Source organism: Guyanagaster necrorhizus (genome assembly GCF_019112545.1).
Source record: "Guyanagaster necrorhizus MCA 3950 unplaced genomic scaffold BT62scaffold_22, whole genome shotgun sequence".
Taxonomy (NCBI): domain Eukaryota; kingdom Fungi; phylum Basidiomycota; class Agaricomycetes; order Agaricales; family Physalacriaceae; genus Guyanagaster; species Guyanagaster necrorhizus.
Window position 1 is genome coordinate 380,164 of NW_025064901.1, and position 19,284 is coordinate 399,447.

Consider the following 19,284-nt stretch of genomic DNA (forward strand, 5'->3'; position numbering starts at 1 on the left):
GGATTCGACGGGACTCCGGACCGGTGTATTTGCGCATATTTGACTTGCTTATTGGAGTCACAAACTTGGCAGAGCAGCTCCGTATTATGCCGTCTGGACGTTCCAAAGGCCCCTTCAAAGGAGGAGGCCGCCGAAATGACAACAACAGGATTTACTCGAATCCCTTACCCATTCTATTCACCGACGATTCTCCAAAGCCAATACGCTCTCTGCTCAACCTTCTCGGTCTATCTCTCGCCAGAGTTCAGACGCCTCACTGCAATGCTATTTTCGACCCTACCACTTGCTCCGTCTGGGTGACAAATTATTCTGATGCTTTGCTCCTTTGGAGACGGGGTTTCTTTGGCAAGGGCAACCTGTCACGAAGTGAACCCAGCTGGCTCGCCCGACAGAAGACTTTGCAAGGAAAACGTAAGTGCTATATCTCCCTGGACCTACACTCTCTAAAAATGCTGCAGAGATTACATCTGAGGAGATCCGTGAAAGGCGACGAGCGGAACGAAAGCAATTCAAGTTAGACCGTGCGCATGCAATTGCTGCCGTAGCCGCAGAGGCAGAGGCCATCTTTGAATCCGAAGGACGCGTCATCACTCCTGCTCTTTCTGGACCCAATATTCCCTCCGCGGCGACATGGAAACCAACCCCTACAACAGATGAACCACTTCCTTCCCTTCTGTTGTCATCACCCCAAGATATAGATGAAGAAGAGCTGGAGGACGTTGAGCATCTCCAACTAACTCTGCCCGAAGCCTTTTTTCTCATATGGAATTTTGATTGTCTCACTGTGTTGAATCCTGATACGGTTAGCTACTCTGTATCTTATCCATGCTTCTCAATGCAAATATCTCTTTATCCAGTACGAACCCATGAGTCTGGGGCAAATATGGAATACGTTCCAACAGGTGCATCTGTTCCCTCCCGTACCCAATGCCCCAGTACAGCCACTTCAGTTCGACAATCCGTTTCTAATTAACTATGTTGTGTATCATTACTATCGCTCTCTCGGCTGGGTCGTCAGAGGAGGCACCAAGTTTTGTGTCGATTATCTTCTGTATAAACGGGGTCCCGTTTTCTCTCATGCGGAGTAAGTCTGCGATCCTAGATGAAGCCCTCACTAAGTCTACTCCCAGGTTTTCTGTGGTCGTCTGTCCCGTTTACGAAGATCCTGCAGATCAAGGAAACTCAGTACTCAATGTCCAAAATGCGTCACCTTTTGCATGGTCCTGGCTCAGCACGATCAACCGTGCCAACACTCAAGTGCAAAAGGTACGATAATCATTCATCAAGAAGTATTATGTTGATTTCTTTCAGACACTCATGCTTGCTTACGTGACCATACCGGCACGATCACGACTATCTTCAGACGTGCTGAAATCTCCTGCTTGCTTTTCGCATTACTCCGTTAGGGAGGTCGTCGTGCGCAGATTCATTCCAGCGAGAATGCGTGATTGATGTTTTTCATTCATATCTACAAAGCAATGCTGCATACATGCATGATATTACACCGTACTCGTCACCGCCCAACAATAATAGACCTGCCATGACTATCTTGACATGGACGAATGATGCGTGATGCCTGCAATAGAAAGGTAGTATTGCCAGTGGGATGTTGCCATGACGAAGGAAAAAAAGGTCGAAAGCAATAAGGATAAATGATAGGAGATGGAAAAAGGAAAATCATATTGCCCCCCTGATGCCGACTTTTCGATACTTCTCCTCGTAAGCCTGGGTCAGATTGGGCAAGACAGGCCTACAATCGAGAATCTTCTCTGTGTCGGGACTATTGGGGTTGGTGAAAAAAGACGAGGAATGTTCAGTAAGAAAGTCGCGTGCGGATTCAATGTCATCAAATGCGAGTTCGCTATGTATAAAACTCAAGGGAAGAGTTTTGTAGCTATTTATACCGTTCAATAATAGATCTCAGACAAGGAATGAAGGCTTACGCTTTGGTCATGATCATAAGAGCCTTGGCCCGCTCTCGACCTATCAAATGATCCATGATGTATCCACCCATATTCGGGGCATTCATGTACAATTTGAACAGAGCATGGTAGTTCCCCATAGCCAAAGACTTCTGCACATCCAGTGCATGCCTGACGGCGGAATCTGATTTCTGTCGGGGTGTTAGCTGACCTACGTAAAGATTCAATTCTGTAACAACGTCAGAGGTTGTTTATGGTCCCGAGGAAACGATACGGACCACTTCTGTTGCGACCATGCAGCAACATAAGGATGCGGTAAGCGGTAAATTCCTCTTGTTTGCCCGGTATTCCTAATTCATATAGTGTCTTCAACGTGGCTTGACATTGGTTGAACTCAACCATATCGTTCTGGAGCGTCGCGAAATCAAGACAACGTGTAAGCTTTGAGAAGGAGCAACGCACGCTTTCCAGAGCCATTCGTGCGTGTATTTCGTAGACTTGAACGGTAAAGTCGTTTTTTATTCGCTGGACCTGCGCAGAGTCAAATGTAGGGAAACACGCCAGACCATAATGGTGGGGACAATAAGACACACACCGTTAGATCCTGTCGAAGACTCTTGAACTGATTACATATCCAACTATATGAGCATTTTTCTCGCCACCGCTTCTTGAGTTCCAAAAGAGTTTGTTGGAGGACAGCGTAAGGCCGTATTTGCTCCGGTTTGGGTTCCTGAAAGAGTGCATTAGATGCTGGAGAAAGATGGGCTCGGTACGCACCGAAGTTAACCTCAAATAGTCCTTGAACAGCTCTTGTGAGCTTCCAACTATTGTGTACCGGTCCCAGTCAATCACGTTCTGACATGGAAGTTAGGTCCATGACGAATGCTAGCTGGAGGTGTCTACACACTGGGTCGGCATCGGGATCATCAGCGGGGTTGACATAAGGCGAAGATGGGCGAGTCGTTGGTCGGTCGCTTAGATGAGCATACTGTTGATTTGCTTTGAGAGAAGCATTGCCACCCAGTGACTTCTGTCGTTCTATTTCATGTTCCCGTTGGAAGCGTTGTGCACGTCGGTTCAAGGCCGTGGGATTGTTGAAATCCGAAGTATGATTTGAGGCTTGCTTGAGCGCAGACTTCTTGGCCTTTTTGTTGGATGTAGGCAGGTCGTTACTGAGGGAGGTTCGACTGACGTGTTCACCTCAGAGGCACAGGTAGATTACACACCTCTTGCGCTTCAGTATAGGCTGCTTGGGGAGCAAACTACAGGGAGGAGAAGCAGAGCATAAATGGATAATGTGGCAGGAAAGAAATATGGGACTTGGAAGACCTTTGCAATTGTATCCCAGCCCAGTCCGTCGTCCAGAGCGTTTGTGCCGCGAAAGCATCAGCAATTACCTTTCTTAATTCTTCTTGGGCTTCCACTCTGTTGGTATCTGTCATTTGACCTAGGCATTTGGCGACCCACTCTCTGCGGTTCGAGGTTAACGAGAGCCGTAAGAAAGAGTCTCATACATACTTGAGTTGTGGAGGCCATGAAGCGGACGACATTACGAATACGCAAAGCTCTAGCGAGAGGAAGAAATGAGAAATGTGGTGAGAGTTACGTTCAGACGCTGACGGACAAGTGCACCGGTCGATGACAATCAGGCTTATGCTCCAAACATGAGCAAATTCAATGATTCCCATGTGCAAGTGACTAATTATTGAGGATCATCTTATCTACAGTACACTTGGCTACAGAGTATTTAATGGCCCTTGTCTACAGGAGGGTCGTAAACTGGACGAGCACAGTGAGCCAAACGTGATAATTAAAGTCGTGGAAACTTACAGATCTTCCTGTTTTTAATTGTAGTCCATTTGAAGCGCTTGACGTAGACGCTGAGGGCGAACAGAGCGGAGAACAAGACAACAGCCTTGATTCCATATTTCTTCCTCTCGTCATGTTCCGGCTCAGCCGCCCAGTTCAAGAAGATCGTAACATCTTTTGCCATCTGCGACGTGGTAGCGGGGGTACCTGTAACAAGGCGTCAAATACTGTCAACTGACCATTGAATGCAACATACCGTCATCATACTCAACAATACCATCAAATAATACTCGAGCCATGGAGATAGCACCGCCAGGGAAGAACGGATTGTAGTTCATCCCTTCACGAATTTCAACACCGGCGGGAGCATCGACGTATCCGGTCAACAACGAGAAGATGTAGTCCTAGAATGTGGGTGAGCAGAGCACATCAGGATGAATGCAGATACACTCACAGCACCGCCATGGCGAGCCTTGACAATCAAACTAAGGTCTGGGGGCAATGCACCTGCGTTTCCGGTCCGAGCAGCTTCTTCGTTGGGGTAGGGAGGAGGCATGTAGTCCGCCAGCTTTCCTGGGCGCATAAACATCTCTCCCTCGTCATTGGGACCATCTTGGTATTCAACCTCTTCTGCCAAGGCACGTACTTCATCGACAGTGTGTGACACCCCCACAAGGTTTCGCCAGGCAATGCGGTCAAGGGAATGGCAAGCGGCGCAAACTTCACGGTACACTTGATAGCCTCGTCGAATGCTGGAGAACGAGGTTCAAGTCAAATGGGCGCGCAAATGACGGGCAAAACCGGAATACCTGGCGTGGTCAAACGTGTCGAAAAAGCCCTTGTGATCCCATGGGTAGGCAGGAGGGTGAAGACCAGCATCACTGAGGTGACTAGCATGGGCCTCGCCAATAAAAGGGAGAGAACCGTAGAGATGGGTATACCAGGCAATGGTGCCCGCGGTGAAGAGAGTTGCCGACGCGAGGGTGACGCGAGAGTTCATGAATGCCTACGACAAGTTAGAGTACGGCCAGAAACAAGAAATAACAATGGAAATACCGACCTCGAATGCACTTGAACTGGAACCAGCATGCGTGGAGGCGAAGCGGACCTGAGGGGCGTTGGGATGTCATTTCAGTATCAAAAAGTAATATTCATACCGCAGAAGACCGTGAGCCCGCCTGCAACGTCAAACGTGAAGCTCTAAAGGCCCCAGCATTCCTGAAGGCCCCAGCGGGTAGCCTTGATAGCATTTTCAATGTCAGGATTTTGGAGGAAAGAACGTAGATGAACCTCGTCACGGTCACGGCTCACGGCTTCGGAACTAGGCGGAACAGGGCCGTGGACCAATCATTGTCTCCGCATTGAACGCCTAGCCGACCGCCAGCGGAAGACAAAAAATATCTGACGATTCCTGTGCAGGGAATTTCACAATGAACAAATACTTGTTCGATATATGCAGTACAACTGATACATGTACGGAGTTAAGAGACATATATAAAGACGAAATAGAAGAACAAAATGGAGAAATACCGCATGTCGCGCTTAAGGGGAAAGAGAAGGATAGTGTCTGTTGCTGCTGCTCGATTAAAACAAGCACTCGCAAAGCTCTGCAACACATTCAGTTTTGATTACTTGCAGGATACCGCTGACGAACCTTCAGCGCAGCAACACAGGCACATACCAGCCAGGCAAGCCATGCATCCACCTCCACCTCCACCTCCGCCTTTTTCGGGCTGTTGTCTGCATAAACCAGTCAGTCCAGCCAGAAACGCTGTCTCAAGAAAACGACAAACACTATAACTGTCTGAGGCTGTGGTTGGGGCTGATACCCTCCACCGTAGCCGCCTTGCTGAGGATAGCCTTGCTGGGGGTAGCCCTGGTAAGACTGCTGAGGTTGCTGAGTCGCTTATGAATAGCTGTCTTTGCGGTAAGACGGTAACAAGACGAACCTGCGGATAATAGCCGCCCTGTCCCTGCGGTGGACCTACAAGGAATATGTCAAGTCAGCATGGTATCAATAACGTTCCTTCGTGGCGGTTGACGAGTGGCATGATGTTCCACAGGGGCACTCAGTTTCAAGTTGAACGGGAGGCATACCTTGTGGAGGGGGATAGTATTGCTGAGGCTTTCCAGAGCCGTAGTAGTCGTTGGCGGACATGAAGGTAGACGATGGAAGTAAAGATGTGGGAGGATCTTATGTACTCATCCGCCACGTGCCCCCGCAGTGAAAGCGATGCAACCCGGGCACGATCAGTTCTTTACTAAAGTTTTTTTCGGATGTCTCTGGATCTCAAAGGTCGGCAAAAATAGCTTAATGCTGTGTCGTGCCAACGGCAAAGGAATAATGAACTCCATTTGAAGATACTGAAGACGAAGGCTATAAGCATATTGCTCGGGTTTGCAAGTCTAAAAAAAGTAAATCCCTAAGCCGGGCCCGTTGATGTATAACGAAGGCGAAATTTTTTAAAAACATGCGTCGGGGAAGAACGAAGGATTGGTCGTGTTTATGGGTTTGACTGTGGCAAAAATGAAAACATCCTGGCGCCTTGCCGAAGAAAGGATTGCGTTAGTCTTGTTTGCGCTGGAAAGGGCCAAGTCAGTGGCGGGAACAGAGGCATTAACGAGAGGGAAAGAACACACGGACTGCTGTATACTGATCCTGTGGTAGTACATCAAATGGAAGAGTCCGTGTCTCGGCAAGTACGGTGCCTTGCTCAGCCAAGCTGATATTACCAGACGAGTCTGTACTGAAAGGGCTGATACTAATGAGTAAAGTTACGTAGCCGAAAGGTGAAGAGTACTAGCCTAGAAATTCGCAACAGAGATATACCAAGTTGGAAACGTCCGCACCACCGTATACTCACATCAGGAAATATAAAGAACAGACCCGTGTTTCCCTGAAGGTCTTCTAGAATGTCTAGAGACGAAACTAAATTCCCATACAACAGAGGTGGTCCTTGGCCCATCGTGTAGCCAACATCCATGCGCGTAAGCCCGTTGTCCGTGTACAGCGACAAGTGGGCAATGAGAAATGGGAGTTCTGCCTGGCTGTTGGGCACAGGACATCAGTCAGTATTATATACGCGGCGATGCAGTGACACGTACGGAATGACCGGATTGCCTGAAGGATCTCTTACTACAAGTCTAGCAACTAGTGGTGGGGTGAGCGGTAGCCGGGAAAGGCTGGCATTCCGAAACTCGGCTGTTTTCTGCGGCTGTTGAACAACCTCAAGCTGGTAGGTTCTATATTGTTGGACGGTATATCAACGGATCATGAACTTATTGAATGTTTTCGTACGTACGGAGTATATGATTCAGATAATAGAGACGAGACTTGAATCCGTGGCTGCCTCCGAACGAAATGTGGAGGAGGATATTCTGATGCAGACCTGCGCCCAGAGGAAGCGGAAGAAGACTGGGATAAATTTTGCGAATAGATTTGACTGCTAAAAGATTGTGGAGTGGGCGAAGAGTCAATACTTTCTCTACAGACGCGCGTTGAATGCGGAGATTGGCGTGACTGCGAAAGCTGTCGTGAGGCGACGCCTTTGACCTTGAGTCGTAAAGCACATGTCCTTGAAAATGAGCGTTTGTTTTTGTAATAGACAACGGTATTAAGACGGAACTAGCGGGTGATACAGGTCAGTTCAAATTCAACGCAAGCGACGTATTTGAATGCATACCCTAATCTTGCGGTGGCGCTGTCGACCGTATCCCAACCGCGTACGAGGGAAATCGGTGGAGAACGAACGACCGCATTGGAAACCAGAATGTTTGTCATGACGCTCATCACTGAGAGGGAAGTCATAAAGAGAATGAAACGGCAAGAGGCAGAAAGATGCGGAAAGATCAAGCATTGTAAACTGCCCCGTAACTCAAGTACGTGGCAATGAACAGTGGAATCAGATGTCGTGGCCAGACAACAATGATTTATAGTGTTTGCCCAAGGGATGACGTCCAATGCCAACGAGGGAAATAAAACGAGGTTGTAGAGATCACCTAACGTTCTGGAAGTATGTCAGATCAGGGGCCCTGATATGGCAAAGGATATGCCGCCATCTAGCTGGAACAGATGATTTTGAATGGCTAACATCAGTCGGGTCTCATGTAAAATTCCATAGAACCCGCTCACAGATACCATCAAGCGCCAGGTCCAGAGAAGTGGGATTAGTATTAGACAATACATAACGTGTCGATTAAACGATCTTTTTGACATAACTCCAAATTCCTGCTACCCCGGACATGAAAATTGCTGCTGAGAGAGCGGGCTTTACTCCGGCTATGGAAGATGAAAGGTGTGAATATCACGGAGAAATGGGTCTCAGAACGTAAAGTGCGTACCCGTAGACTTGTAGAGGACTCCCGTAATTCCACCAGCTCCCATGCTTCCGAGAATATCGTGCTTTCCTCTCATAGCGTCAATGGAACAATTAACTCCATTATACACGAGGGCTATACAGGGAGAAGTGTATGAGTACGAGATGATATCGGTAGATTGATAGGACGGACCGAGGACACCAGCCGAGTTACCAATAAATGTGCCTCGTCGAGTCACGGAGTTGAGGATACTGTTGATCCGCAGCCTGGTGTTTGACACAGCAAGCGGTCTTCGAGCGCCTTCGCGCATGCCCCACAAACCACCAAGGGCCAGACCTTGGTAAACCAGGGTGAGCATGTGACGGAGAAAAACAATAAGAGGACTAAAGATGGGACACCCGAGATGTCGAGATAAGGTGAGAGTGTATTCAGGGAGTAAAATGAGGCCCAAAGCGAGAAAGGGAAAGCAAAAGTGGTAATATGAAAGAGATCTTACGCACCACCGAGATACATGGTCCCAGTTCCATAACAGAGATCATCACTGAAACCCCTAGAGGGAACAGCAGTACCAGCACCAGGGATATCATTTGTCTTTTCATCCTCGAGAAGAAGATAATCTAATTTGTCACCAAACTCGGCGAGCGGGTGAAGCTTTGCTGGGTCATACGCGCCCATTAGCAAGTCAGAGGCAGTTAGAGCACCACCAGACGACGACGAGGACGAATCCTGGGACTGAGAAAACGTTGCATTCCGCAGATAGTCTGTTGGATTACTCGAAGACGAAACCTGGGATGACGATGACATGGCGACGGTAGGGGGAAGGGGGCGGTCGGAACAAGCTGGATGTGGCTTGAATCCAAGCTGAACTGATCGGCAGTCGGCTCAAATTTTTTCAAGGACCGCGATCATCGCACGTGATCTTAGTTGCCATTTCTGTCTCGACTCTAATTGTTCAAAGCAGGAAGTCAAACCGTATCCCTCATGTCGTTGTGCAGGCGTTCGGTTTCTTGGCTCAATATCCAGAAACTTGTTTTACAGTCATACAGAGCATCTCTTTTGTGTACTCGGCCAATTGCTGCTTCCAAACGGACATCTCCTGAATCCAGGTCTTCGGGTTTTCGTGGAATATCGAGGCGTAAGTTATTCTGTGGGTGTATCTTGATGCAGACTATGAACACACACTCCTACAGGCTGGGCAACGTCTACGACCCCACACTCTACGGCGACAGATCCAGCAGAAGTCGAAGCTTCCCGTTGTCTCGAACAGGGAACTCTGAAACTTGAGGAGGGCGATCTTGAGGCTGCAAAGAATCTTTATAAGCGGAGTGCCGACATCAAACGAAATGCCAGCTCCCTTTTCAATCTGGGCGTTACCCATTATCATCTCAGTTGGTCACACTTTTGTGTATGTGGACCAAGCTCATCTCATTTCGACAGAGGAGTTTGATGAAGCCATTGCCGTATGGAAGGAATCCATAGCCCTTCAGCCAGCCAGTCCGGACACCCATACCAGTGTGTAATGTCATCCTAACCTCTTCCCCTTGTCTGACCGCCACCGGTTACGAGTAGACTTGGCTAGTGCATATATTATTTCTCCAGTTCCTCGGCCAGACCTTGCATTACACCATTTACAGCACGTCGAATACGTTCATCTTTTTTTGTTCAGAGTTTTAACGACATCTGATCATACAGTATTGCATCCTCGCTCTCGCCGGAAGACCCTGAAATTGCATTCAATCTCGCGGCGGTTCTCGAAGCTAGTAAGCTTTTCCCCCTTCTCTTTGACCTTTTGTGACTATAATTAACTGGAACGCATTAGCTGGGCAACTTGAAGCGGCCCTTGAACAATATCAGCGTAGTAGAGACTTCGGAGTTGAGCGTGCGGCAATGCATATCCGTAATGTATACCATCTTGCTTCCAGCTCTTGTGAAACAATTGAATAGTCGTTTCAGGTCAGTGCAAAAATACTTGGCCAACGCCTGAAAGCCGCTGAGGACTCGGAAAAACCTGAGCCTTAAATGACAGATTTTCTTGTCTTTAACGTGGGCGTTGTTTTGGTGGCAACCCAAGCGCTTCGCGGACTGGTGGTCGACAAGAAAGGCATCGCCTGCGCATATGGTTATAATCGTAGGAGGAAGCCAATAAGCTTCAGGCCGAGACAACTGTGACTGGTCATAGCATAGTTTCTCATTATTGCAAGTATTGCTTTTACATAAAATCATTCGTTGTCCAGGAAGGCGCGTGAATAGATTTTGTGGAGTCCCTCCTGTCCAATTAGAAGAGCCCTCCATAGCCGAAGGGACCTCATGGTTACGGTCTTCTAGGTCAGAGGCCCTGCAGGTTCAGTGACATTGGATTGACTGTGCAGATCCCTGATGACTTCACGGTCCTGTGCTGCCGTCTCAGCGTCTACGTAGTCCCCGTTTGACGATCCACGCTGACTACGACCACTATTACTACCAAAGTGGGCCAGGTTTAAGTTATAGTTGTAACGCCTATAACCGCCGCGACCGGTTCCGATTGGAAAAAGCAGGAAAGGGACGCGAGCCTCGAGGAGTTTTGGAAATGAAGGTACTGAAGGTAGGGGATTGTGCCGAAACCGAGGGAGATGCAGGCACAGAATTCCGAACCTTTTGGAGAATGGCGCTGATGTCAGTTTCAGAGTAGGTGGGTGACGGATGGTCTGACGGAGAAAAATACAGGCAACGGTGGTAACCTTCGTGGCTCATTGGGGGGTACGAAGTCGGACGCGAAGCGTGCAAGCACATCGAGCGCTTGCTCGGGCGTCTTAATAGTCGGATGGAATTTTCCTATTGAAAAAGGCGGATGGGGTGATTGACATTGTTACATACACATGACAAGAATCGAACTTACGTTCTCTGAGCCGGGAGACGCAGACCTGTGAGCAGCATCCCAATTGAGTTGAGGGCCGAATGCAAGTAAGAACGGGCACCACAATTGTGGTGCATGCTCACCTCATAGGGGGTATCGAAAACAATAACCCAGATCAGAGTTCCGGGGAATTCCAGGGCTATTTGGATCCAATATTTTCTTTGCCTAAGGCCCGAGACATCAGTTGGTATCTACTATGACAGGCCGTAACTCACGCTTCATTGAAATTGGTGCGATCGACGCACACGGATAGTCCCTGGCGAAGAGAATCCCCGCGCGAGCTGCTCGACCATCTTCCGACTACCAAGATCATCTTGGTTACATCGGCGAATGTGAGGGAAATGATCTTGCAGAGCTTGAGCAAATGTGCTCTAGAATACTGGCTAGCACAACTTGCAACAAAGACGGCAATGGGGGGACTGATATGATACCTTTCCGGAACCAATCAAGCCCACCAATATCAAAACGAACTTTTCCGAATCGTCGCCACTACTCGATGTTGCCACCTGCGATTGGAACGAGAACATGATGCTGACCGAAGATGAACGTAAGGTTCAAGGACCAAAATAGGATTTCTACAAAGATTGACTTTCCAACAACTTTGTAACTCAATGTCGTGAATCATCATGACTTCAATGTTTATCTATCTCGGAGCCGTACCAACTGTTGTAACCTACAAACATTTGGACTGTCAAACTCTCTTCGTTGAAGTGGTTTTTTGATTCTGCTCAGTACGCTCGAAATAAAGTGGTATAGTATCTTCGTCCCTAAATTTATTTCGAGAACGCCTTCAGACGAGCCTCCGCGGCTCTGGCACGCCTCTCACGCTCGACTATAGTCCGCATCTCTGAGTTTAAACCAGTCGTAGCTTCTGATGAACCAGCCGTACCTCCCAGCTTTCTAGGACCTGAAGGAACATCGGCCCTAACCGATGGCGCCAATGGAACATCAGACGCGACAAATGGCGGTTCCACCTGCTTATCCTTTTCCCTGGTTTCCCGCTCCTTGACTCGATCCTTTAGAGCCTTTCTGCGGCTTTTCTTCTTTTCTTCCCGATCATCCTCCATTTCCTTACTCAGAGCGCTCGGAACTCGAGCAGCACCGAACCAATCCCACCGTTCAGGATGAAGTCCAGCCGAGCGACGAAACACGTCCCTGATGGTCCGCGTTTGCGCAAGATCATAGGCTGTGCGACCGGTAATCCTGCCGGTAGATTCTACGTCCTCAGGGATTTCGCCATTTTTCCCAGCAGGTACTTGTATCGTGGGGTCTGCTCTCATATCCTCGAGAAGCCAATGTACGATATCTTCTTGCTCGGCATGTACTGCGAGCTGGAGAAGAGTGCTCCACCGCTCATTAGCCCACTCCGGAATTGACGCATCAATGCCTCCCATGCCCGTGCCCTCACGTTCCCAGAAAGCCTTCAGCGGTTCAAGCCTGCCCTTCCGTATCATCTCTGCAATCCGGAACCACTTGTCGCGAAATGACTCCTCTTCCTTCGAAAGCTGTGGAGCCTTTACTTTCTCCGAGGGTTCTTTGGGCGCTGCAACAGCGGGAGTTGGTTTAGGTTTCGGAAGGCTGGCTAAATATTCTTCATCCTGTGCACATAAGGCTTCTTCCGTAAGGTGTGATACTTTCGCTACCGTCAGTTCGTTCAAACACCGTATAAGTTCGGCTTGAGTCTGAGCGGACTGTTTGAGCATGTCGGGTTCTTTAAATGACGTAGCGACTTACGGGGCGACGTGTTGGAAAAGGAAATGTACGGAGACGAGCATCACCCTTGCTGATGATGGAACCATCATAATCCATGAAAATTTTGCGATTAGACCCACTAGCCCGGATCCAGATCCTTTCGCAGTCATTAATCTCTTCTCGCCAGTCGTCCATCAAATTGCGGATGTCCTGTAATTACTGTCGGCGTGACTAGATATCATAGCCTGATAGTACTCACATCCCGCAAAGCTTGTTCACCGTATCGGCGGAGCAAAGCACCGGCACTCTTTGCATTGCCCTTGGCATTGTCGTTGAGAGATTGCGATCCTCCTTGTTTCCGACGCGCTGAAGGGAGTCAGAAGAAGCAGCAAGAAAACAAAAAGGAATACGAACTGGTATATCGGTGGAATGTCTTGTGCTTCAAGACCTCTATTTCGGGCTTCGGGTGTTTTGGCTTTTTCTTTCCCTGGAATGCTTCTGCCTTCTCCTTTTTGTCCGCGTCTGATCTGCTGACACGCACGACCGCACCAGCAAAGTGACCACCGGCAACCATAAACAAAGTCCACGTTCTACCTTGTACCGACGATTGCATTGTCTTTAGTTCCTCCAGATAATGGGATGTCGGTGGAAACAAGGTTCGATAGACGCCAATCTGTGTTGCAGGTGGTGAATGGAACCAAGCTAAGGCAGTCTGAGGAGTTGAACGAGCAACGGACTCTGGGGACTGAGAACGAATAACGCGTTTTGTTTTCCCGACGAGAGCAGCAACGGCATCGGAATCTTCAGAGTCATTTTCATCAGATGAGGACTCAGACCCCGATATCGAGTCATCGAGGGCTATAAATGTTCAAAGAGAGGATAAATAATTCACTAAAAAGCTTACCATCTATTAACTGAGCAAATTCCGACTCGTTTACAGCCGAACCACCACCAAGGCGAATTTTGACGTTGTATCGATGCCAATCAGATCGATAATGGCTTCTCTGTTCAGCAACATCGAGAAACGTAGAGCCATTACATATGTTACAGGCTCGAGAGCTGGTCAATGTAGGTTCAGCAGGCGGCGTGAACGAAGGTGTTCGCCTCTGTGGCTGTTGATTGACGAGATTTCTGGGCGTAAGAGTGTCAAGGAGCTCCGTAGGAAGGGAGAAAACGTAGAACTTCTGCATCCCTTGAGGGGATATTCGAGCACGTCTAACAAATCAGGATACTTATGAGTATGATCAGAGTCAGAGCCAGAGCAGAGTCAAAGCACACCGGATCCGACGGCACGAATAGCCGCATATCGATTTAGATTTCAAATTCTAATTCTTCAAGTGAACGTGTCTGATCAGATTCCTACAACATGGTTTCTTCAGTTTTTGCGGATAGACCACTCAAGAAACTTCTTCTGTTCGATGTCGATGGAACGCTCACTCCTGCTCGACAAGTATGGAAGTCATCTGGTTTCTTGTTACTGACTGACTTGCCTCCAGGCTGCCTCACCCGAGATGATTCAAGTCTTGCGCGAGCTCAGGACAAAAATTGTCATTGGTTTCGTCGGAGGATCTGATCTAGCCAAAATATCAGAACAGTTGTCTGTCGATGGAAGTAATGGTGTGTGTCCTCTACGGCCTCCTTTCTTCTCTAATGATCAAAGCCAGTTGTCGAAGACTTTGACTATGCCTTTGCTGAAAACGGTCTGACCGCTTACAAGTTGGGAAGTGCACTTCAGTCTCAGTCATTCATCAAGTATGTCGGCGAAGACAATTACAAGAAGCTCGTAAACTTTATTCTCCACTATCTCGCTGATATGGACGTTCCGGTGAAACGGTCACTAGCACCCTATTTGTGGTAGTACGCTTCTATTAACTTTTCTATATTCCAGTGGTACTTTTGTTGAATTCCGAAAAGGCATGATCAACGTCAGTCCTATTGGACGCAATGCCACGTATGTCATATCATCCGCCTTGTATTATAGTTCCTCACGGCTGCGTAGGAAAGAGGAGCGTAATGAATTCGAAGCCTATGACAAGGTATGAAGTTTCGGTACCTCCATGCGCATGGCTAAGTTTTCTCCAGATTCACGGCCTACGAGCCGCATTTGTTAAGGTCCTCCAGGAGAAGTTTGCCCATTATGACCTGACGTATTCAATTGGTGGTCAAATCTCTTTTGATATTTTCCCCCGCGGCTGGGATAAGACGTATGCTCTTCGTCACGTCGAAGATGAAGGCTTCGAAGAGATCCATTTCTTCGGAGACAAGACGTACAAGGTAGATCTGAGACTTGCACATTTTAGCGTCAAGTGACGCCTATGTGTAGGGAGGAAATGACTACGAAATCTTCGCCGACTCCCGGACTATTGGCCACACAGTTACCAGTCCTTCAGATACCATCCGCATTTTGAAGGATTTGAATCTAGATCTTTGAGAGCATAGATGATCGAGCCGAAATTAGACAGAAGGCAAAGGGATTTTGGATTTTAGGAACATGGATAAAATATTTCTTACATAATAAATGAATTAGTCATCCATAACGCTTGTTCAGACGCGTTTCTCTGTCTCTTCCTTTACCACCGAGTCTTCGACACCTTATCCATCTTTCTCCATTACACCCTTCCGTCGCGTAGGCATGGCGCCACTTTCAGTAATCAAGGAGAACGTGCCTCTAACTCGTCCTAGGTATGCTTATCGCACTTACGCCTCCCAAGACGCGTTCCATTGACCACGCGTTTTCAGAGGCCATGGTGGCGAGCAAGGGCCCGCTTCGAAGAAACGGAAACTAGCATCAAGCTCTCCCTATGGCTCCCAGCCAGCACAATCATCATTCACCGAGGTACTCGAACGGATTAAAGAGGATATTGGAGACACACCTAGTGCGAAATTCTCCCATATGACATATGCTCCCATTGACCGCGCTTCTACAAGATGCCGAAGGTGGCGCTGACTGCTGGGCAAGACCGGCTTTGCCACTCATAAATGAAAAGAAAGATAAGCTGGGTATGGGCAGATCGTGCTCACCTGTCTCCAAGCAGGGATTTACGTCGCATATAGTGTTTCAGCAAATTGACATCGACTCGACAAACCACGGGGGATCCATTTGTCTGCGCATGTTTGGGGTCACCGAAGTAGGCTGCAGCATCTTTAGGTGAACTTTTTTCTGATGTTCTCTGTAGGCTGGACATAGTGTTCTTGCCTACGTCACTGATTTCCTGCCCTATTTCTACGTCGGTCAACCCCGTGGCTTTGCCGAAGACGATCTCGATGCCTTTGGGTCATATTTAAATGCAAGTCTTCTGCTGGAAACAGAGCCGTGGGCATGACTGATTGTTTTCTAGACACAAGTTGGCTATGATGTTGTCATCAAGGTTGAAATTATCAAGAGGCGAAGCCTTTGGGGTTATCGAGGTGATGACCAGGTACCTTTCCTGAAGATTACCATTACCGAGCCTAGAAGTCTACCGAAAGTTCGAGATAAGTCTCTTCTCTGTGACAGACCCTTCCCTTGGCTCACTATATTTTGGTGATGATCACGTCTCTTCGAAAAGAACAGCGTAGACTTTAATGGTCTCTTCGTAAGAAAAGACGGTGAAGCGATACCTACTTTTGAAAGCAACGTAGCATATACACTTCGGTTTATGATTGACACCAAGGTTCGGTTTCTTCTGCACTGTTTCCATGCACTTTTAAAGTCCACGCGTATCAGGTCGTTGGAATGAACTGGATCGAAGTTCCCTGTGGAAAATACAATATCATCAACAATGAAGGAAAGAAATCGCTTTGTCAGTTAGAGATCAGCATGAGGTCTGCCGCATTGCCACCACGCTCTTCATATTATTATTCTTATTCAACGCAATAGGTGGAATGCCTTCATTTCTCATGCACCAGAAGGCGATTGGTCTAAGGTAGCGCCTCTTCGGATACTCAGCTTTGATATAGAGTGCGCTGGTCGAAAAGGCATTTTTCCTGAAGCCAACGTTGATCCCGTCATCCAGATAGCCAACATGGTTACTCGCCAAGGTTTGCTTGTTTCAGCATAGGCTATGACAACGCTGCTCACTTTCTCCATTGAGGCGAATCCAAACCCTTCATACGAAACATCTTCACCCTCAATTCCTGTTCACCTATTGTCGGCTCTCAAGTGCTCGAACATAAAGATGAAAGTAGCTTGTTACTGCAATGGCGCAAGTTTGTAGAGCAAGTGGATCCGGATGTGGTGATCGGGTACAATATTGGAGGTTTCGATTTCCCGTATCTGTTGGACCGAGCCAAGGCGTTGCAGTTGAAAAATTTCCCGTTCCTGGGACGGTTGAAGTGTGAGATCTGATGTCACCGTTCAGTATGATCGCTACTTATCATCTGTAACAGACAATGAAACTAAAACAGTAAACACACACTTTTCTTCGAAGGCTTACGGGCAGCGCGATTCTAAAGATACGCCTTTGGATGGACGTCTACAGCTCGATGTTCTACAGTTCATGCAGCGCGAGCACAAGCTACGTAGTTATACCCTGAATTCTGTCTGTGCGCAGTTTCTGGGGGAGCAAAAGGAAGATGTACACCACTCTGTGATCACTGAACTCCAAAATGGTACTCCGGAATCTCGTCGACGCCTTGCCGTCTACTGTTTAAAGGTGTGTCCTAGCGCTAGACATCGACGACACGTTCTTTTCATCTGTAACGATAGGATGCATATCTTCCTCAACGTCTTTTGGATAAACTTATGTGCTTTGTCAATTACATTGAAATGTCCAGGGTGACTGGAGTCCCCTTCAACTATCTGTTGGCTCGCGGTCAATCTATCAAAGTGTTGTCACAGCTGTACCGCAAAGCAAATGAGGAGGGATATGTTGTCCCAGCATTGAAAGGAGAAGGTATTCATGTTTACTCAGTGAGGTCTCCTCTGTTAATCTCCTTCGCAGGTACGGATGACCAATACGAGGGTGCAACGGTTATCGAGCCGAAGAAAGGCTATTATGATGCACCTATTGCCACGCTCGACTTCAGTTCTTTGTACCCCTCAATCATGATGGCTCACAACTTATGTTATACGACGCTGCTTGACAAGACCACCGTCGAGCGCCTCCAACTAGTTGAAGATGTTGACTATGTCAGGACACCTAACCATGGTAATTGACTTCGTCGTAAACAAGTCACTGTACTAACGTCTCACACAAGACCTATTTGTCAAGTCAAGTCGACGAAAAGGTCTTCTTCCGACCGTTTTGGAAGATCTCATATCAGCTCGTAAACGCGCCAAAGCGGACTTGAAAAAGGAGACAGATCCATTTAAACGTGCTGTGCTCGATGGACGGCAGCTGGCCCTGAAGGTATATTATCCCTGGACTGTTTCTGCGATGACCGTCATCCTGATCTCTGTGTAAGATCAGCGCCAATTCCGTCTACGGGTTTACTGGTGCCACCATTGGGAAGCTTCCTTGCTTAGCCATCTCGTCTAGCGTTACGTCTTATGGTCGACAAATGATCGAGAAAACAAAATCGGTAAGGTCGTTGCTCCTGCTTATGAATTATAGGCTGAACATGATTATCATTATATAGGAGGTAGAAGCACAGTACAGTGTCGCGAATGGTCATTCTCACGACGCGGAGGTTATTTACGGTGACACAGATTCTGTCATGGTCAAATTTGGGCCTACCGATCTAGTCAAAGTGATGGAATTAGGTGCGAGCGCCATCGTACCTTTCTACCGCTTGCGTTAAAGGCTTTCACAGGTGCAGAGGCTGCTGAATTTGTCACCGCCAAATTCATCAAGCCTATCAAGCTTGAGTTCGAGAAAGTATACTTTCCTTACCTGCTCATCAGCAAAAAGCGTTATGCTGGTTTATATTGGACGCGACCAGACAAGTATGACAAGATGGATTCCAAAGGTATCGAGGTCAGCGATCTCTTTGTCTATCTCAGTCTGCAACAGCTCATTATGACCAGACTGTGCGTCGAGATAACTGTCGCCTAGTCTCCACTGTCATCGAGACGTGCCTCCATAAAATGCTTATCGACCGTGATGTTCGAGGTGCTGAAGAGTATGTTCAAACAGTCTTCTGATATCAAATTGTGGCTCATAACATAATACTTCAGGTATACTAAGCACACTATATCCGATTTGCTTCAAAACAAAATCGATATGTCGCAGTTGGTGATCACGAAGGCACTAGCGAAAAGCGGTAAATGTCATGTTCCTCATCTGGATGCCTGACCTAAGGATCTTTTCCAGACTATGCAGGTAAACAAGCACATGTCGAACTGGCTGAGCGAATGAAGCAACGAGATGCCGGTTTGTCTTGAGTTGATGCCCTCCTAGTTATTATTCACATGTAATATGCTGCAAGGGTCTGCTCCTGCTCTGGGTGATCGTGTGGCGTATGTTATCGTCAAGGGCATCAAAGGTAGGAGGCTATCTCCGATTTTCTCCCTTCGTAGCACCGACCCATTGGTATTTCAGGTGCTGCGGCATACGAGAAGTCGGAAGATCCGCTGTACGTCCTTGACAACAACATACCAGTTGATACAAGATACTATCTGGAGAATCAACTGTCCAAACCTCTGATGAGAATATTCGAGCCCATATTGGGAGAGAAGGCGAATTCATTGCGTTCGTTTCTATTATAATTATTGCCCCCCCCCCCCCCCCC

General features: G+C 47.8%; 10 protein-coding genes across 10 annotated transcripts in view; 4 read left to right on the plus strand and 6 right to left on the minus strand.

Annotated features, from left to right (window-relative positions):
* The first annotated feature begins 77 nt into the window (after positions 1-77).
* On the plus strand, positions 78-1,552 carry BT62DRAFT_934886 (uncharacterized protein). Its single transcript, XM_043186811.1, has 5 exons — positions 78-411; positions 459-802; positions 858-1,084; positions 1,131-1,266; positions 1,312-1,552. Exons 1-5 carry the CDS (start codon positions 87-89, stop codon positions 1,450-1,452), a joined length of 1,173 nt encoding a protein of 390 aa, XP_043037151.1. The 5' UTR covers positions 78-86; the 3' UTR covers positions 1,453-1,552.
* BT62DRAFT_953358 (uncharacterized protein) lies at positions 1,439-3,524 on the minus strand. Its single transcript, XM_043188261.1, has 10 exons — positions 3,441-3,524; positions 3,252-3,392; positions 3,149-3,184; positions 2,830-3,094; positions 2,700-2,777; positions 2,518-2,652; positions 2,385-2,453; positions 2,201-2,330; positions 1,944-2,151; positions 1,439-1,894 (listed from the first exon to the last, which is right to left on the minus strand). Exons 1-10 carry the CDS (start codon positions 3,470-3,472, stop codon positions 1,678-1,680), a joined length of 1,311 nt encoding a protein of 436 aa, XP_043037152.1. The 5' UTR covers positions 3,473-3,524; the 3' UTR covers positions 1,439-1,677.
* A 145-nt stretch (positions 3,525-3,669) lies between these two features.
* Positions 3,670-4,981, minus strand: BT62DRAFT_988230 (uncharacterized protein; the record flags this gene model as incomplete). The annotated part of the gene is made up of 7 exons (XM_043190107.1): positions 3,670-3,701; positions 3,753-3,938; positions 3,988-4,135; positions 4,186-4,483; positions 4,541-4,737; positions 4,792-4,839; positions 4,889-4,981. 7 exons carry the CDS (start codon positions 4,979-4,981, stop codon positions 3,670-3,672), a joined length of 1,002 nt encoding a protein of 333 aa, XP_043037153.1.
* A 1,081-nt stretch (positions 4,982-6,062) lies between these two features.
* BT62DRAFT_322737 (uncharacterized protein) lies at positions 6,063-7,757 on the minus strand. Its single transcript, XM_043180498.1, has 6 exons — positions 7,415-7,757; positions 7,034-7,356; positions 6,837-6,974; positions 6,537-6,779; positions 6,372-6,478; positions 6,063-6,312 (listed from the first exon to the last, which is right to left on the minus strand). The coding sequence occupies exons 1-6, from the start codon at positions 7,586-7,588 to the stop codon at positions 6,236-6,238; spliced, it is 1,062 nt and encodes a 353-aa protein (XP_043037154.1). The 5' UTR covers positions 7,589-7,757; the 3' UTR covers positions 6,063-6,235.
* Positions 7,758-7,876: 119 nt separating this feature from the next.
* On the minus strand, positions 7,877-8,577 carry BT62DRAFT_934888 (mitochondrial import inner membrane translocase, subunit Tim17/22). The gene is made up of 4 exons (XM_043186812.1): positions 8,549-8,577; positions 8,241-8,384; positions 8,073-8,183; positions 7,877-8,010 (listed from the first exon to the last, which is right to left on the minus strand). The coding sequence occupies exons 1-4, from the start codon at positions 8,559-8,561 to the stop codon at positions 7,928-7,930; spliced, it is 351 nt and encodes a 116-aa protein (XP_043037155.1). The 5' UTR covers positions 8,562-8,577; the 3' UTR covers positions 7,877-7,927.
* Positions 8,578-8,987: 410 nt separating this feature from the next.
* Positions 8,988-10,315, plus strand: BT62DRAFT_934889 (TPR-like protein). Its single transcript, XM_043186813.1, has 7 exons — positions 8,988-9,183; positions 9,239-9,436; positions 9,486-9,560; positions 9,618-9,681; positions 9,741-9,808; positions 9,868-9,950; positions 10,002-10,315. The coding sequence occupies exons 1-7, from the start codon at positions 9,030-9,032 to the stop codon at positions 10,065-10,067; spliced, it is 708 nt and encodes a 235-aa protein (XP_043037156.1). The 5' UTR covers positions 8,988-9,029; the 3' UTR covers positions 10,068-10,315.
* Positions 10,316-10,317: 2 nt separating this feature from the next.
* On the minus strand, positions 10,318-11,445 carry BT62DRAFT_934891 (uncharacterized protein). The gene is made up of 4 exons (XM_043186814.1): positions 11,157-11,445; positions 11,025-11,106; positions 10,924-10,948; positions 10,318-10,859 (listed from the first exon to the last, which is right to left on the minus strand). Exons 1-4 carry the CDS (start codon positions 11,252-11,254, stop codon positions 10,708-10,710), a joined length of 357 nt encoding a protein of 118 aa, XP_043037157.1. The 5' UTR covers positions 11,255-11,445; the 3' UTR covers positions 10,318-10,707.
* A 143-nt stretch (positions 11,446-11,588) lies between these two features.
* On the minus strand, positions 11,589-13,900 carry BT62DRAFT_972254 (uncharacterized protein). Its single transcript, XM_043189066.1, has 5 exons — positions 13,538-13,900; positions 13,048-13,491; positions 12,893-12,999; positions 12,676-12,843; positions 11,589-12,623 (listed from the first exon to the last, which is right to left on the minus strand). Exons 1-5 carry the CDS (start codon positions 13,821-13,823, stop codon positions 11,715-11,717), a joined length of 1,914 nt encoding a protein of 637 aa, XP_043037158.1. The 5' UTR covers positions 13,824-13,900; the 3' UTR covers positions 11,589-11,714.
* Positions 13,901-13,990: 90 nt separating this feature from the next.
* BT62DRAFT_953375 (eukaryotic phosphomannomutase) lies at positions 13,991-15,108 on the plus strand. The gene is made up of 7 exons (XM_043188262.1): positions 13,991-14,083; positions 14,130-14,250; positions 14,298-14,466; positions 14,522-14,584; positions 14,633-14,669; positions 14,716-14,907; positions 14,957-15,108. The coding sequence occupies exons 1-7, from the start codon at positions 14,000-14,002 to the stop codon at positions 15,062-15,064; spliced, it is 774 nt and encodes a 257-aa protein (XP_043037159.1). The 5' UTR covers positions 13,991-13,999; the 3' UTR covers positions 15,065-15,108.
* An 85-nt stretch (positions 15,109-15,193) lies between these two features.
* BT62DRAFT_988235 (uncharacterized protein) overlaps positions 15,194-19,284 on the plus strand; it is a 4,675-nt gene continuing 584 nt past the window's right edge. The window contains exons 1-22 of the mRNA XM_043190108.1: positions 15,194-15,315; positions 15,373-15,509; positions 15,562-15,633; positions 15,688-15,761; positions 15,810-15,920; positions 15,972-16,107; positions 16,168-16,286; positions 16,340-16,437; positions 16,493-16,653; positions 16,707-16,949; positions 17,002-17,267; positions 17,321-17,507; positions 17,556-17,762; positions 17,812-17,963; positions 18,019-18,135; positions 18,193-18,316; positions 18,367-18,530; positions 18,581-18,675; positions 18,731-18,816; positions 18,867-18,926; positions 18,982-19,038; positions 19,095-19,244. Coding sequence (XP_043037160.1) covers positions 15,266-15,315; positions 15,373-15,509; positions 15,562-15,633; positions 15,688-15,761; positions 15,810-15,920; positions 15,972-16,107; positions 16,168-16,286; positions 16,340-16,437; positions 16,493-16,653; positions 16,707-16,949; positions 17,002-17,267; positions 17,321-17,507; positions 17,556-17,762; positions 17,812-17,963; positions 18,019-18,135; positions 18,193-18,316; positions 18,367-18,530; positions 18,581-18,675; positions 18,731-18,816; positions 18,867-18,926; positions 18,982-19,038; positions 19,095-19,244 — 2,866 coding nt within the window. The 5' untranslated portion in view covers positions 15,194-15,265. The remainder of the gene's footprint in view (positions 15,316-15,372; positions 15,510-15,561; positions 15,634-15,687; positions 15,762-15,809; positions 15,921-15,971; positions 16,108-16,167; positions 16,287-16,339; positions 16,438-16,492; positions 16,654-16,706; positions 16,950-17,001; positions 17,268-17,320; positions 17,508-17,555; positions 17,763-17,811; positions 17,964-18,018; positions 18,136-18,192; positions 18,317-18,366; positions 18,531-18,580; positions 18,676-18,730; positions 18,817-18,866; positions 18,927-18,981; positions 19,039-19,094; positions 19,245-19,284) is intronic.